This window comes from Limulus polyphemus, unplaced genomic scaffold, assembly GCF_000517525.1.
Source record: "Limulus polyphemus unplaced genomic scaffold, Limulus_polyphemus-2.1.2 Scaffold1125, whole genome shotgun sequence".
Lineage (NCBI taxonomy): Eukaryota > Metazoa > Arthropoda > Merostomata > Xiphosura > Limulidae > Limulus > Limulus polyphemus.
The window spans coordinates 326,829-337,759 of record NW_013666735.1 but is presented as its reverse complement, the minus strand read 5'-3'; the positions used below and the strand labels follow the sequence as shown (position 1 = coordinate 337,759).

At 32.4% G+C, this 10,931-nt stretch overlaps 1 protein-coding gene across 2 annotated transcripts in view; it reads left to right on the top strand.

Annotated features, from left to right (window-relative positions):
• The first annotated feature begins 3,239 nt into the window (after positions 1–3,239).
• The window catches only part of LOC106462247 (NF-X1-type zinc finger protein NFXL1-like), a 47,393-nt gene continuing 39,701 nt past the window's right edge, over positions 3,240–10,931 (top strand). The window contains exons 1-3 of one of the 2 annotated variants that reach the window (XM_013922147.2): positions 3,240–3,382; positions 4,653–4,835; positions 6,653–6,811. In XM_013922147.2, coding sequence (XP_013777601.2) covers positions 4,664–4,835; positions 6,653–6,811 — 331 coding nt within the window. In that variant the 5' untranslated portion in view covers positions 3,240–3,382; positions 4,653–4,663. Of the gene's footprint in view, positions 3,383–4,652; positions 4,843–6,652; positions 6,812–10,931 lie in introns of those variants that run through there. The other variant, XM_022389448.1, reaches the window with a different exon arrangement.

The window sequence follows — 10,931 nt, the reverse complement described above, 5'->3', positions numbered from 1 at the left end:
TGATTAGTTCCAGGGTTAGAGTTGTGATTTCGTGAGTTGTTTTTTTTTGTCTTTATTTTAGGCCTGTGTAAGACGGTGTTGCGTATCTGCTCGTTTGTTAATTTCCGGTATAAATTCTTTCCGAGGTACTTCAACGATACAAGTTCTTTCTTAATTAAAACTAGTTTATTCTTTCTTGATACAACTTTGTAATACACAGAATTTCCACAGTCACTTTAAATTGAACTACTTTTATAAACACGCGCTATAAATCACAGTGATTCACACACTTTACTCTGCTTGACTCAATTATCTTTCTATATATCTATCTATGCAATTCTCTCTCCGCTTTATTTGGCGGGCTCATATACTAAAAAAGAGGGCGCCTGGAACAGACTAGATTTGCTAGGAAAAGTCATGATCTTCCTAGAATTTCATCACGTGTTACCAGCGTCACGTGACTTCCGCTGTCGTAACAGCGGTAATTAATTCTTTATGTTATTGTCATTAAACGGGCAATGAGTCACAAAACAAATAATCAAAACATTTTAGAGGTGGGGCGCCAAAAGTGTCTTTGCCAAAGGGTGCTGAGAACCCTTGTTACGCCACTGCATCTACCACATCTGTTAGCAAACCGTTCCCAAGGCCAACTACCCTGTTACAAATATAAAGCTGTCTTAGCTAAAGATGACTCCTGCTATGCCACAATTTATATTTTTGTCCCATAGTCTTACCATTCTCACCTTAAATACAAAAAGATACATCAAACTATCATTTCCCTTTACAATCTTAAACACTTCAATCAGATCCTTCCGAAATCTTATTTTTTCAAGAGAAAACAATTTCATAGACCTTAAGCTAACGTCGCATGACAACAGTTTCATCTCAGGTATCATCCTGGTAGCTTTCTTGGAACTCTTTTTTTTTTTTGTAGGAAAACACTGCCTTACTAATCTTTTTTGACATTCTTTGAAAAGGTTACTGCTTATGTATATAAAGGTACAGGGTGGATCTAGATTTTCATAAATAACTTGACAATGTGTTACATAAAATGTTTGTTAAAAGGTATCTCTGTAGGTGTGGAGGATAGGTTGGTTAAATGGATAGAACACTGGCTGGCTGAAAGAAAGTAAGGGCTCTTATAAATGGAGTTCAGTCAATCTGGATTAATGTTGCAAGTGGGGTACCTCAGAGCTTAGTATTAGGACCTTTGATTTAATTTATATTTGCATCAATGACATAGATGAGGAAATGGTCAATAAATTATTTAAATTTGCTGATGACATTAAAGATTTTGGTATTGCTAGCTGTGAGAAGGATACTGCTGGTTTACAAAAGGATTTGGATTATTTGGTAAGTTGAGTGAATAATTGGCAGATGGATTTTTATCATAATAAATACCAAATAATGCATATGGAATACCATATGAATGGAAGTATGAGTATAATTTACTGGAGAATACCCTTAACAGTGTTATGGAAGAAAACGATTTTGATGTTCTATGGATTTGATATGTCTAGATTTTTATACCTTTTCTAATCAGGTAAGAGCTGCAGAATAATTGAAGGCTCTAAATAAAACGTTTTATGGAGAAAAATATGAATTATTTAACCTCGATTGAGTTTGAAACAAACAAACAAACAAAAAACAGACCGGACACAAGTTTAAGCATAGAGAAATAATCTGTGTTTCAAACAAATAATAATCTAAATATAAAGGTAATTGTATTGAATGACACTTTTACTGGAAAGTTAGGAAATCGGATATATTTAAATCAAATCAACCATTCACTTTCTATCCTGTCAAAGACTGGAAAAACGTGGCATTATGTACGAAAAACAACAATGCCATTCTTCTCAGTACTTATGCACTACTTAAGTGACTGAAAGTCACTATCATTTTAAAATAAGTAATATTGTGTTCCTGAAACATCAGCTGATTTGCCAGTGAAAAATATCGTTGTATTTTTCTATACAGTATGATCAACGTCACAGCAATCTTTCTGACAAGAAAATACATTTCACAACTTAACTGACTGACTTAGTTCCGTGAGTAACTATGACGAAATGAATTTAATGGTTTCTTGACCGACTTTTTGTATTAAGTATAAATGTCCAACAATATGTGAGAAGATGTTTTTAAATTATGCATCAAATTATGGGGTGGGAAATGCATAGTGGTTGTGTTGCGTCAGCGAGGTCACGTGACTAGTATCACGCCACCTCCTTCTAGAAATATCCTGTTCCTTCGTGAATTGTCGGGAGACTACTAGATTGGGGGTAGTCTGGTATATATAAGACGGTCACAACGTGACGGAACAATAAGTTATTGAACTGCAGTCAGAGAGTGTGTAATTGAACTGAATATTGTTGAAGTCCAGCACGTGAGACGTTCGTTGAGAATTATAGCGCGACTGTTGAAATTAAGTGTATCGTAAAGTTGTACTCGGAAAGAATAAACCAGTTTTATTTAAGAAAGGACTTGTGTCGCTAAAGTTTCGTCGGAACGAATTTAACGGAAAATTAACTAACGAACGGAGACGTAACAGTTGCATATTGAATATTCAATCCTGTTATTCGTCTTAAAGAGCCAGATATATCCCTCTTTGCGGCGGGTTTGTTTGTAGTTTAAGCACAAAGCTACACAATAGGCTATCTGTGCTTTGCCTACCACGGGTATCGAAACCCGGTTTCTGGCGTTATAAGTCCGCAGACGTACCGCTATGCCATTATGGGGTTGGTGGTGGTGGCGGGAGTTGTTGGCCAGTATCTCAAAATTAGTAACGCCTATACCTGAATCTTAAGATTCTATGAACCGGAAATATAGCCTACGTATGCACGAGTTGTTGTTTCGGTTGAAAATTCAACTTTCAAAATAAATATAAGCATATAAAAAAAAGGAACTAAGAACATTTAGAGGCTTATTTTCAGAGAAAATTATTTTAAACAATTGTCCTGGTTGATGATGTTGAGATGATGGAATATTCAAGTATACACTATACAGTATACTATTATAAACTAGAAGTATATAGTTTTCTTGGGAGATTTCCCAGTTTTACGCTTTTGACAACTTATTATACATTTGTTGTTTTTTTCATCTGTCATGGTGGAAAGGGAGATGTTTTTCATCAGTCTCTAACAAACTTACATTTGTCTCTCTCTCTCTTCATAATTATTTATTATAATAAGCTTTAACCAGAACAACGTTTGGGTTTGAGAGTGCATTAAGCGTTCTACGTCAGCATATTCGGATAACAAATACTGAAATACTGAAACTTGTGGAAGTTAATCCCAAATACTATTACTATTTGCGTTTGTAATGTGCAATAATGAATAAGTACATTCTCACTCTGTATATTGTTTTCGTCCAAGAGAAGTAAATTAAAAGAAGTTCTAAAGTTGTAGTAAGTGTAACACGTCATAAAGCTATAAAAATTAAACTTTAATTTTAAAATATAGACGCATTTTGCTATACACTGCAGTTTATATATCCACAATTCAGTGTATTGTTACAACGTACACTTGTATTGTTATTGTATAAAAATATTGAACTTGAAAAATAAGTAAACTATGTATAACATAAATAATCCTCGAATTTCGATATTTTGTTTTTGATGCGTTGATAGTTTTTATTCATAAACATTTATTAATGAATAGCAGAATACTAAGTAAAGTAGGGTAGGTTAATGTTTAGTATTACTAGTAATAGTATTATACTCAGTAATACTAATAGTAATAAAGTAATTAATAATAGTAATACTAGCAATAGTATGACACTACGAGTATGAGTTATTAAACTTACTGTAGTGTAGACTGTGTAGTGTAACACCGGATCCAGTCCTATTTATACTGAGTATTACTACCACTGGTACTACTGTGGACTGAGTAGTGTAACACTAACTTTGTAACCAGATTTCTTGGCTAGTTAATTTTATAAATCATTAAAATTAAATGTAACAACACAGACTAACAGTAAAGTAAGATAATATAATATTCGGCTGAAGTTTAATTTGGGTTTTAACTTTTAGAGCTGAATTAATCATTAATTTTGTGGAATTCTATCCCAATTTTCATCAATAATTCATTCAACTTAATACAAGAGCAAGTTGAAACTTGAAGAACAAGACTAGGCCTCTTACAAGTTACAGTGGTGACTTGTAATTCATGTGTATGTTGTGGAGGTGAATCTTGACTCACCATAAAGTGTACAATTAACCTATATTGATAGAAAAAAATGGTTGAAATTATGATTAACATTACTCATTTATTTGCCATTATTCCTCAGTAAAAAAGCTGTATAAGATAGTGTATATCTAAGTAATTGAAGTGAAACTTGTCGTGAAAATGAAACATGAGGTCCAACCTGTTCTTGGGTTCATTACTTTAAGGTTAAGTTTCTGTTTTAGGATTTTGTCAAACTTCTTGTTATCATTGATTAGCACTTTTGGAGTATATATAACATTTTTGAGGAGTAAAGTCTAAATGTGGCCAATAGTTTTATTTATCACTTCATAAAGTTAAATTACTAGCAGTTTAATCTGCATTTCTGTTGTTTATTTTCAAAACCTTTGCAGTTGTAGAGATAGCTTGTGTTATTTTAATACATGAATATAATTAAAATTTTATGTACTAGGTGTTATCTTCATCTGCTTACTGCTTTTGATCTTCTTGCAGCTTTAAAAATTATGGACAGAAGATCTAGGGGAAGAGGACGAGGCAGAGGCCAGAAAAGAGAAACTTTGAGTCAGCAGCTAACTGGAGAGCAGAGTAAACGTACTTCAGTATGGAATCAAAATGGAGATTGTGCCAGAAAACCATTAAATCCAGTTTCAGGAGGAATGAAGAACTCTGAAAAAAGTGTGTAGTAGTCTCATTATAGATGAGTTATTTTTGCTTATAAAGTTGAATTAATTTTCTCTCAGATTAGTTATAAAAATATAAATTATTTGAATATTTTCACCATTTAATAAAGTGATTGTATTAAACAGTTTTCAAAATTGTGTACTTATTAGAGTCAAAATAGCTTATTGCAATATTTGAAAAGAAAATATCTGTTCTTAATACTGTATGTATTTGAAAACATTTTTTTATTACTATTATGATTACTTCTATTCCATGTGCATAATGATTGTGATAGTTAGGTGTAGGAAAAAAAAAGCTAAGGATCATATAATAATTGATAAATTATATGATAGCATTGATAGCAAAATTGAGAGTTTATGTTCTACTTATTGATGTGACCTCAAAAATTTTGCAAAAATAGCATATTTTGGTAATCATATTTAATGAATTATGAGAAAAAAATTGTGTTCTACTGAATCCAAAATAACAAGTCCTCTGAGCTAGTTCTATGCTTGCTGAATTATTGAAGTTCAAATCCACCAACAATATTAGCAATCATACTGATTTTCAGAAACTTATTTTGTCATCTAATAGTTTTTAAACTTGAAAGCTGGTTTTGAATTTAAGATTTCATAAGATAAAAACATATAAATTCTAGTATTTTAAACACAATATCTTAGAAATGTTGTTTCTCATCCTACTCGTAGTTGTGTAACCTTTTGTACATTTCAGGGAACAGAGCTAGACAGAGTTTACATTTGTCTGAAAACAGTGTGCAGTCAGATTTGTTAAAAACCTAGATATATTATTATTTTATTTTTTATGAAAGTTCCTTTTGAATTCAAATGTTTTATACTATGGGTGAAAGTATATGTATTGTTCAGTTTACTGGTTTTGTTTAGGTGGTAGATGTTATAGTGCAGCTCTCAGTATTATTGTTAAAAAACGATAATTTATTTTCTCTTTGTAAGTAATACACTAGTTATGCCTTTGTAATTCACCCGCTTCTACTATAACTAATTTGAAACAGCTTTGAAGGGTTATATTTGATGCAAAATTTTAATGCCTTATGTTATGGTCACATGATATCTGTAAAATTTCATGTACTTAAAAGTTGTGTTAGTTAGTAATTTGTACCTAGTTTTAAAATATGAATAGTTATTAACTAATAGTTAAACTTAGGTGATCACACATACTACTAACCATGATGATGAATGTAGTATTGCATTTTCATTCATCATTACTAAATCATCTCTGGATACTGATGCATTGTTGCATCATATTAAAAATGTGATGCATGCATGTTGAGAAAAAAATCTTTAAGTATAAATATCTTTTTAGGTAAAATATAAATAATTTTAACACATATTTAAACATGTATCTTGTATAGCTCATTTAGTTACAAACCTAAATTTTTGTTACATGTTTGCTGGTTAAATATCACTGAACAATTGATTTTGCAAGTGTTTTATCTGAAATTATTTTTTTTAATGAAAATCTAATTCAAAATAAAAAATATAATAAAAACACTGGCAACAGTAACAAATGTATAAATATGTATATCACATGTTTTTTTTTACATTCACTCATAAATGTTAGAACTACTAACATAATTATTTTCCTGTTTATGTTGTAATTGCTTGACTCACTCTGGAAACAAGAGGATTAGCTTGCTGCATAGCCAGTTATTCTGAATGATAGTAAATTTAATTCAAATAATAATAATTAATTTGTGTTAGAAGTAAAGTAATTAATATTGGGTGATTAATCATTATCCCAAAATATATGATTTTGAAATAATATTACAGATGCTAGTCTGTGTATTTATGTAGGTAAAGAACCAGGCACAAATAAAAAGTTTGAAGAAGCTTGTGCTAAAATTCAAGAATCCTTGCAGAGATTTGTACAAACACAGGAATTAGAAGAATCATCAGAAGAAGATGAACTGGAAAGTGATGGGATTTTGAATAAAGTTTTGAGTTCCTACGAAGGTGAGATATCAACAACAGATAATTAAGAGTATAACTCTGAATATTTATAAAACTTGATATGAACTTCTTTATTTTTTGTTAGTTATATTGATACTGTACAGTCAATAAACAACCAGTGGTACTGTAAATAAGTAAGAACATTTTGTCACTGGGTTGTATAACAGAAAAAGAGCTCACAGCTAATTCCTGAATTAAATGTATTTAGAGCTTATAAAGAAATGCGTTAAACCCTTTCTTTCCATTATTCATTCACTACACAGGAAACTTGCAATTAGATTTATCTAAAAACACACACAACATAACATTTGAAGGACAAAAAGGGGTTTCTTGGCCCATCATGGCTGTCCCATTTATATCATCAAACATCACCATCAAAGTACTCATCAAGTTTTCTAAAACTCTTCTAACCCTGTTGCATTTACTACATCTAAATGCAATCTATTTCAAACACTGACAACCCTGTTTGGAAAATAAAATTGGTTAATTTGCAGATGACTTTTACCCTGACAGATTTTAAATCTATATCCCTTAGTTGTGAGTTATTTTTTTTAAATATCTTTATATTCGTACACTTCATATTCCCCTTTTACTATTCTTTCTCAGTTTGGTTATTAGGAATGGGAAGCTTCTACATGTCTTTTTTCTCTAACCCATCATTAGTTTTCTGCCCTGCACTCCAGTTTGTCTTGTTTTGCAACATTCTTTTTTTACAGTATTATGAACTAAACTCATCCTCCTGATTATTTTTAATCAGGATCATATATCTACTTTGATGTCTTCATTACCTACAGGTCTCACTGATATTGTTTCTGTTACCATGTGACTTGTATGTTCTTTTGACACTTTCAGTGTGTTGCAGGGTAGGTATATGTAGAACACCTGCTTCAGTTTTTATTTGTAGGTATTTCACTTTAACTTGCTTCCCATTCAGGAGAAGTTTGTCCACAGGAGTTGATTAGGGTTTTAGCATCTTGTTTTGCTTCTGTTTGTCATTCTCTTCATTGCTCGTTACATCTGTTTATACTTTTTGCATGGCCTTGCATCGATGTGAGCAGAGTGGGTTGTTATGGCCCACACATTGACTTTATTCTGGATAACTCTTCTGTCTGGACTTTTGGGGGTCATCTCAGATTTTTGTTCACCTGAGGTCCCTTGGCTTTGCATTCCTTGGGTTTGTCAGATACTTCAATTCAATTTTATATTCATCATCCTCTTCCAGTTTTGACTCTTCCAATTTTTATTTGTTTTTGGATCTGTGAGTTTTGAATCTTTGCTACAACAAGGAGATATCAGTGTTTTACTTCATTTTTTCCTGGTGTTTTTACTCTCATCTCTTTTGTGGTGCTAAAGAGGAGATTGGTATCAGATCTTTCTTATCTCATTTGTTATGTAGATATTCCTTTTTCAGGTAGAGCCTAATAGAACCTTATGAAAGTTCCTATATCAAGGTTTTTGGATGATAACTGGTAATTTCAAGGTATTTTTTTACATATCCTGATTCACCCTTTATCTCATAATTATCTTCATTTATCACATTGGGGAGTGTTTTATCAGTTTATGACTCTACCTTTTTTGGTCTGGCTTTGGCACCTTATATCTTCAAGTATTTAGTCAAACCATTAACCAGTTTCTAGTTCTCGGTCCAATATTTCTGCCAGTGGATGCTTTGACCCTGCCTTGGGAGAATTTTTTTCTCTGTACCTACTCTCTTCTTCTTCATCTTTCTCAGGTATTGGTGTGATAATTTGGTTCCATTGTCCATTTATCCTTACTGCTTCATGCTGGCCTGGTTCACCATAGTTTCCACTTACTGCTTCATGCTGGCCTGGTTCACCATAGTTTCCACTTACTGCTTCATGCTGGCCTGGTTCACCATAGTTTCCACTACTCTCTATCCTATTCCATTACTTTCTTGTTACATCTTCCATAATGGCATTTGTTGTTTGCATCTTCATGACTGGTTGTTATGCAGTCCTTTACTAGTGAAGCTGGCTTCTTTTCTCAAGTAGCTTGAATGTTGTCATACTTTTGCAGCTGTTCCTCCCTGGCAGTATACTAATCTTGTTGGTTTATAATTGCGGAACTTAATTTCATGTCTTTCTGCCACTTGTCAATAGCTTGACTCATTTTTTTTTTCAAGTGGCTCTTTCTTTTCCAGTTCTTGTCTGCTTCTGTTGCAGGTTACAGAGTTGCCACAGAAATCCTGTGCCTCTGTCTGCCCAATTTTTTAAGTTTTTTTTCTTTTGAGTTTTTTTTTTTTGATAATATCTTCCACAAGTACCTAAACCCTCAGTGGGATCTAAGTCTGGTCTTAAATTGCCTGGCTTCACCTTTTGAACTCTTCTCAAGTTGTTCACTGTATCATCTTTCCCTTTCCCTCAAAACTTATTTTCATTTGTTACTCACTTCTGGGAGGCAGTCAGACATTTTTGCCATTGATATTTCTCTAACTCTTCTTTTTCTTAGAAGGGCTTCATATTTATATCATGATAGAGCCTTCATATCAGAGACTTTGACTGCAAGAGATGGTCGCTGCTGTTTTTCTCCTATTGTGTTACGTACTCTGTCTGACCCAGATTCTTTTTCTGATGAACGATTGCTGTCTTATGAGGGCTGTTTGCTCGTACATTGCAAGAACATAATTTTTTCAAAAGAATTAACATTGGTTGTTTATACCATAGATAATTCTTGCTCCATAGATCTTGCTCTATTTACATTACCAAATTGGGTATTGCAGCTGGGCCATCTTGTTTATCATGATGTTTCTGACCATCTTGAGCAAGAACTTAAAGTTACATCTCATCATTGCCATTTTTTTAATATCTTTCATCACATACAGTGTTCAAAATAAGCATTTTCTGGTTGTCTGAAACAATAAAATTATCACTGGAAACTTGAATGCACTAAAATGGCCCGATCCCATGGCAATCCAGGCATCTAGCCCATATTGGTGCATTCAGAGTACTGTATAAATTTTGAGTAGTATGTCTGTGAGCTTGGGTTTATTGGGCCTATTTTTTAATAATTCATGTAGCTTTCAAATATGCATTTTAGAACATAAAACATATGTCACACTACAATAAAATGTCTTAAAACTACTATAATTTACCTGGCTTTCTAGCAAACTTATAAGTAGGTCAAAAAATTTCAGTACTGTTTAGAGCAATGTATTTAGTCTAAACATATCAATCTCTCTTGGCAAAATATTAGCTTTTACCAATAAACCAACACAGAAAATTGTATGTTTTATGTAGTTTAGAATTTTATTCTTTCTATTTGTTATAAACATGTCCAATACCAATATCAAAGAGAATTATTAACATTTCTTAAAGACAAGATATTGGAGGGGTGTGTCAATATGAGTCGAGCAAATATAGGGATTTCTCAGTAAAACAAAAACGTGAAAGGTTGAAATTTTATATTCTGACTTATCAATATCTATAGTATATGTTTCTAATTGCTTGGACAGTTTGAAGCCCTTGAAACCACAGAGAAAAAAAATTATAAATGAGAAGTCAAAGTGACCCTGCATCATGTGACTCAGAGATGCAGATTAAGAATTTATTTAAATATTTGTTTTTGAAATTAAGAAATTAAAACTTGAATAATATATAAATGTGAATTATAAGCTATGTTTTGGTGCCAAATTTATTAACTTACATTGGTAATAAAGTAGGTTTGTTAGATTTTGAATGTAACTCTGTAAAAAAAGGTGATGACATGCGCACTTTGACTCCCACCCTGTATGGTTAGGGTTAACACATTGTTCATATTAACACACTTTTTATGTATAAATGCACAAATTTTAACATCGGGGACAGAGAAAATTAGTTTTAATGAGTCCCAGGGATTTAAACTAAAACCAGCTTCATATTGCTCCTGTTCATCATTATATAGTAAGTTTTCAATAACTTTGAGATCCTTAATCTCCATTTTGCTTCAGTTTAATGCTATAATGTCCATACTGTTTCCTGTTGTATTCTGGGTGGAAATGTTCTGTTCTGTATAATTTACACTAAAGCAATTTGATTTGAATGTGGCACCATCTATCTTTAAAGTCATGTACTATTCCATGAGGTGGACCTCTTGGCAATAAAAAGAAGGAACTCATGGGCAAACC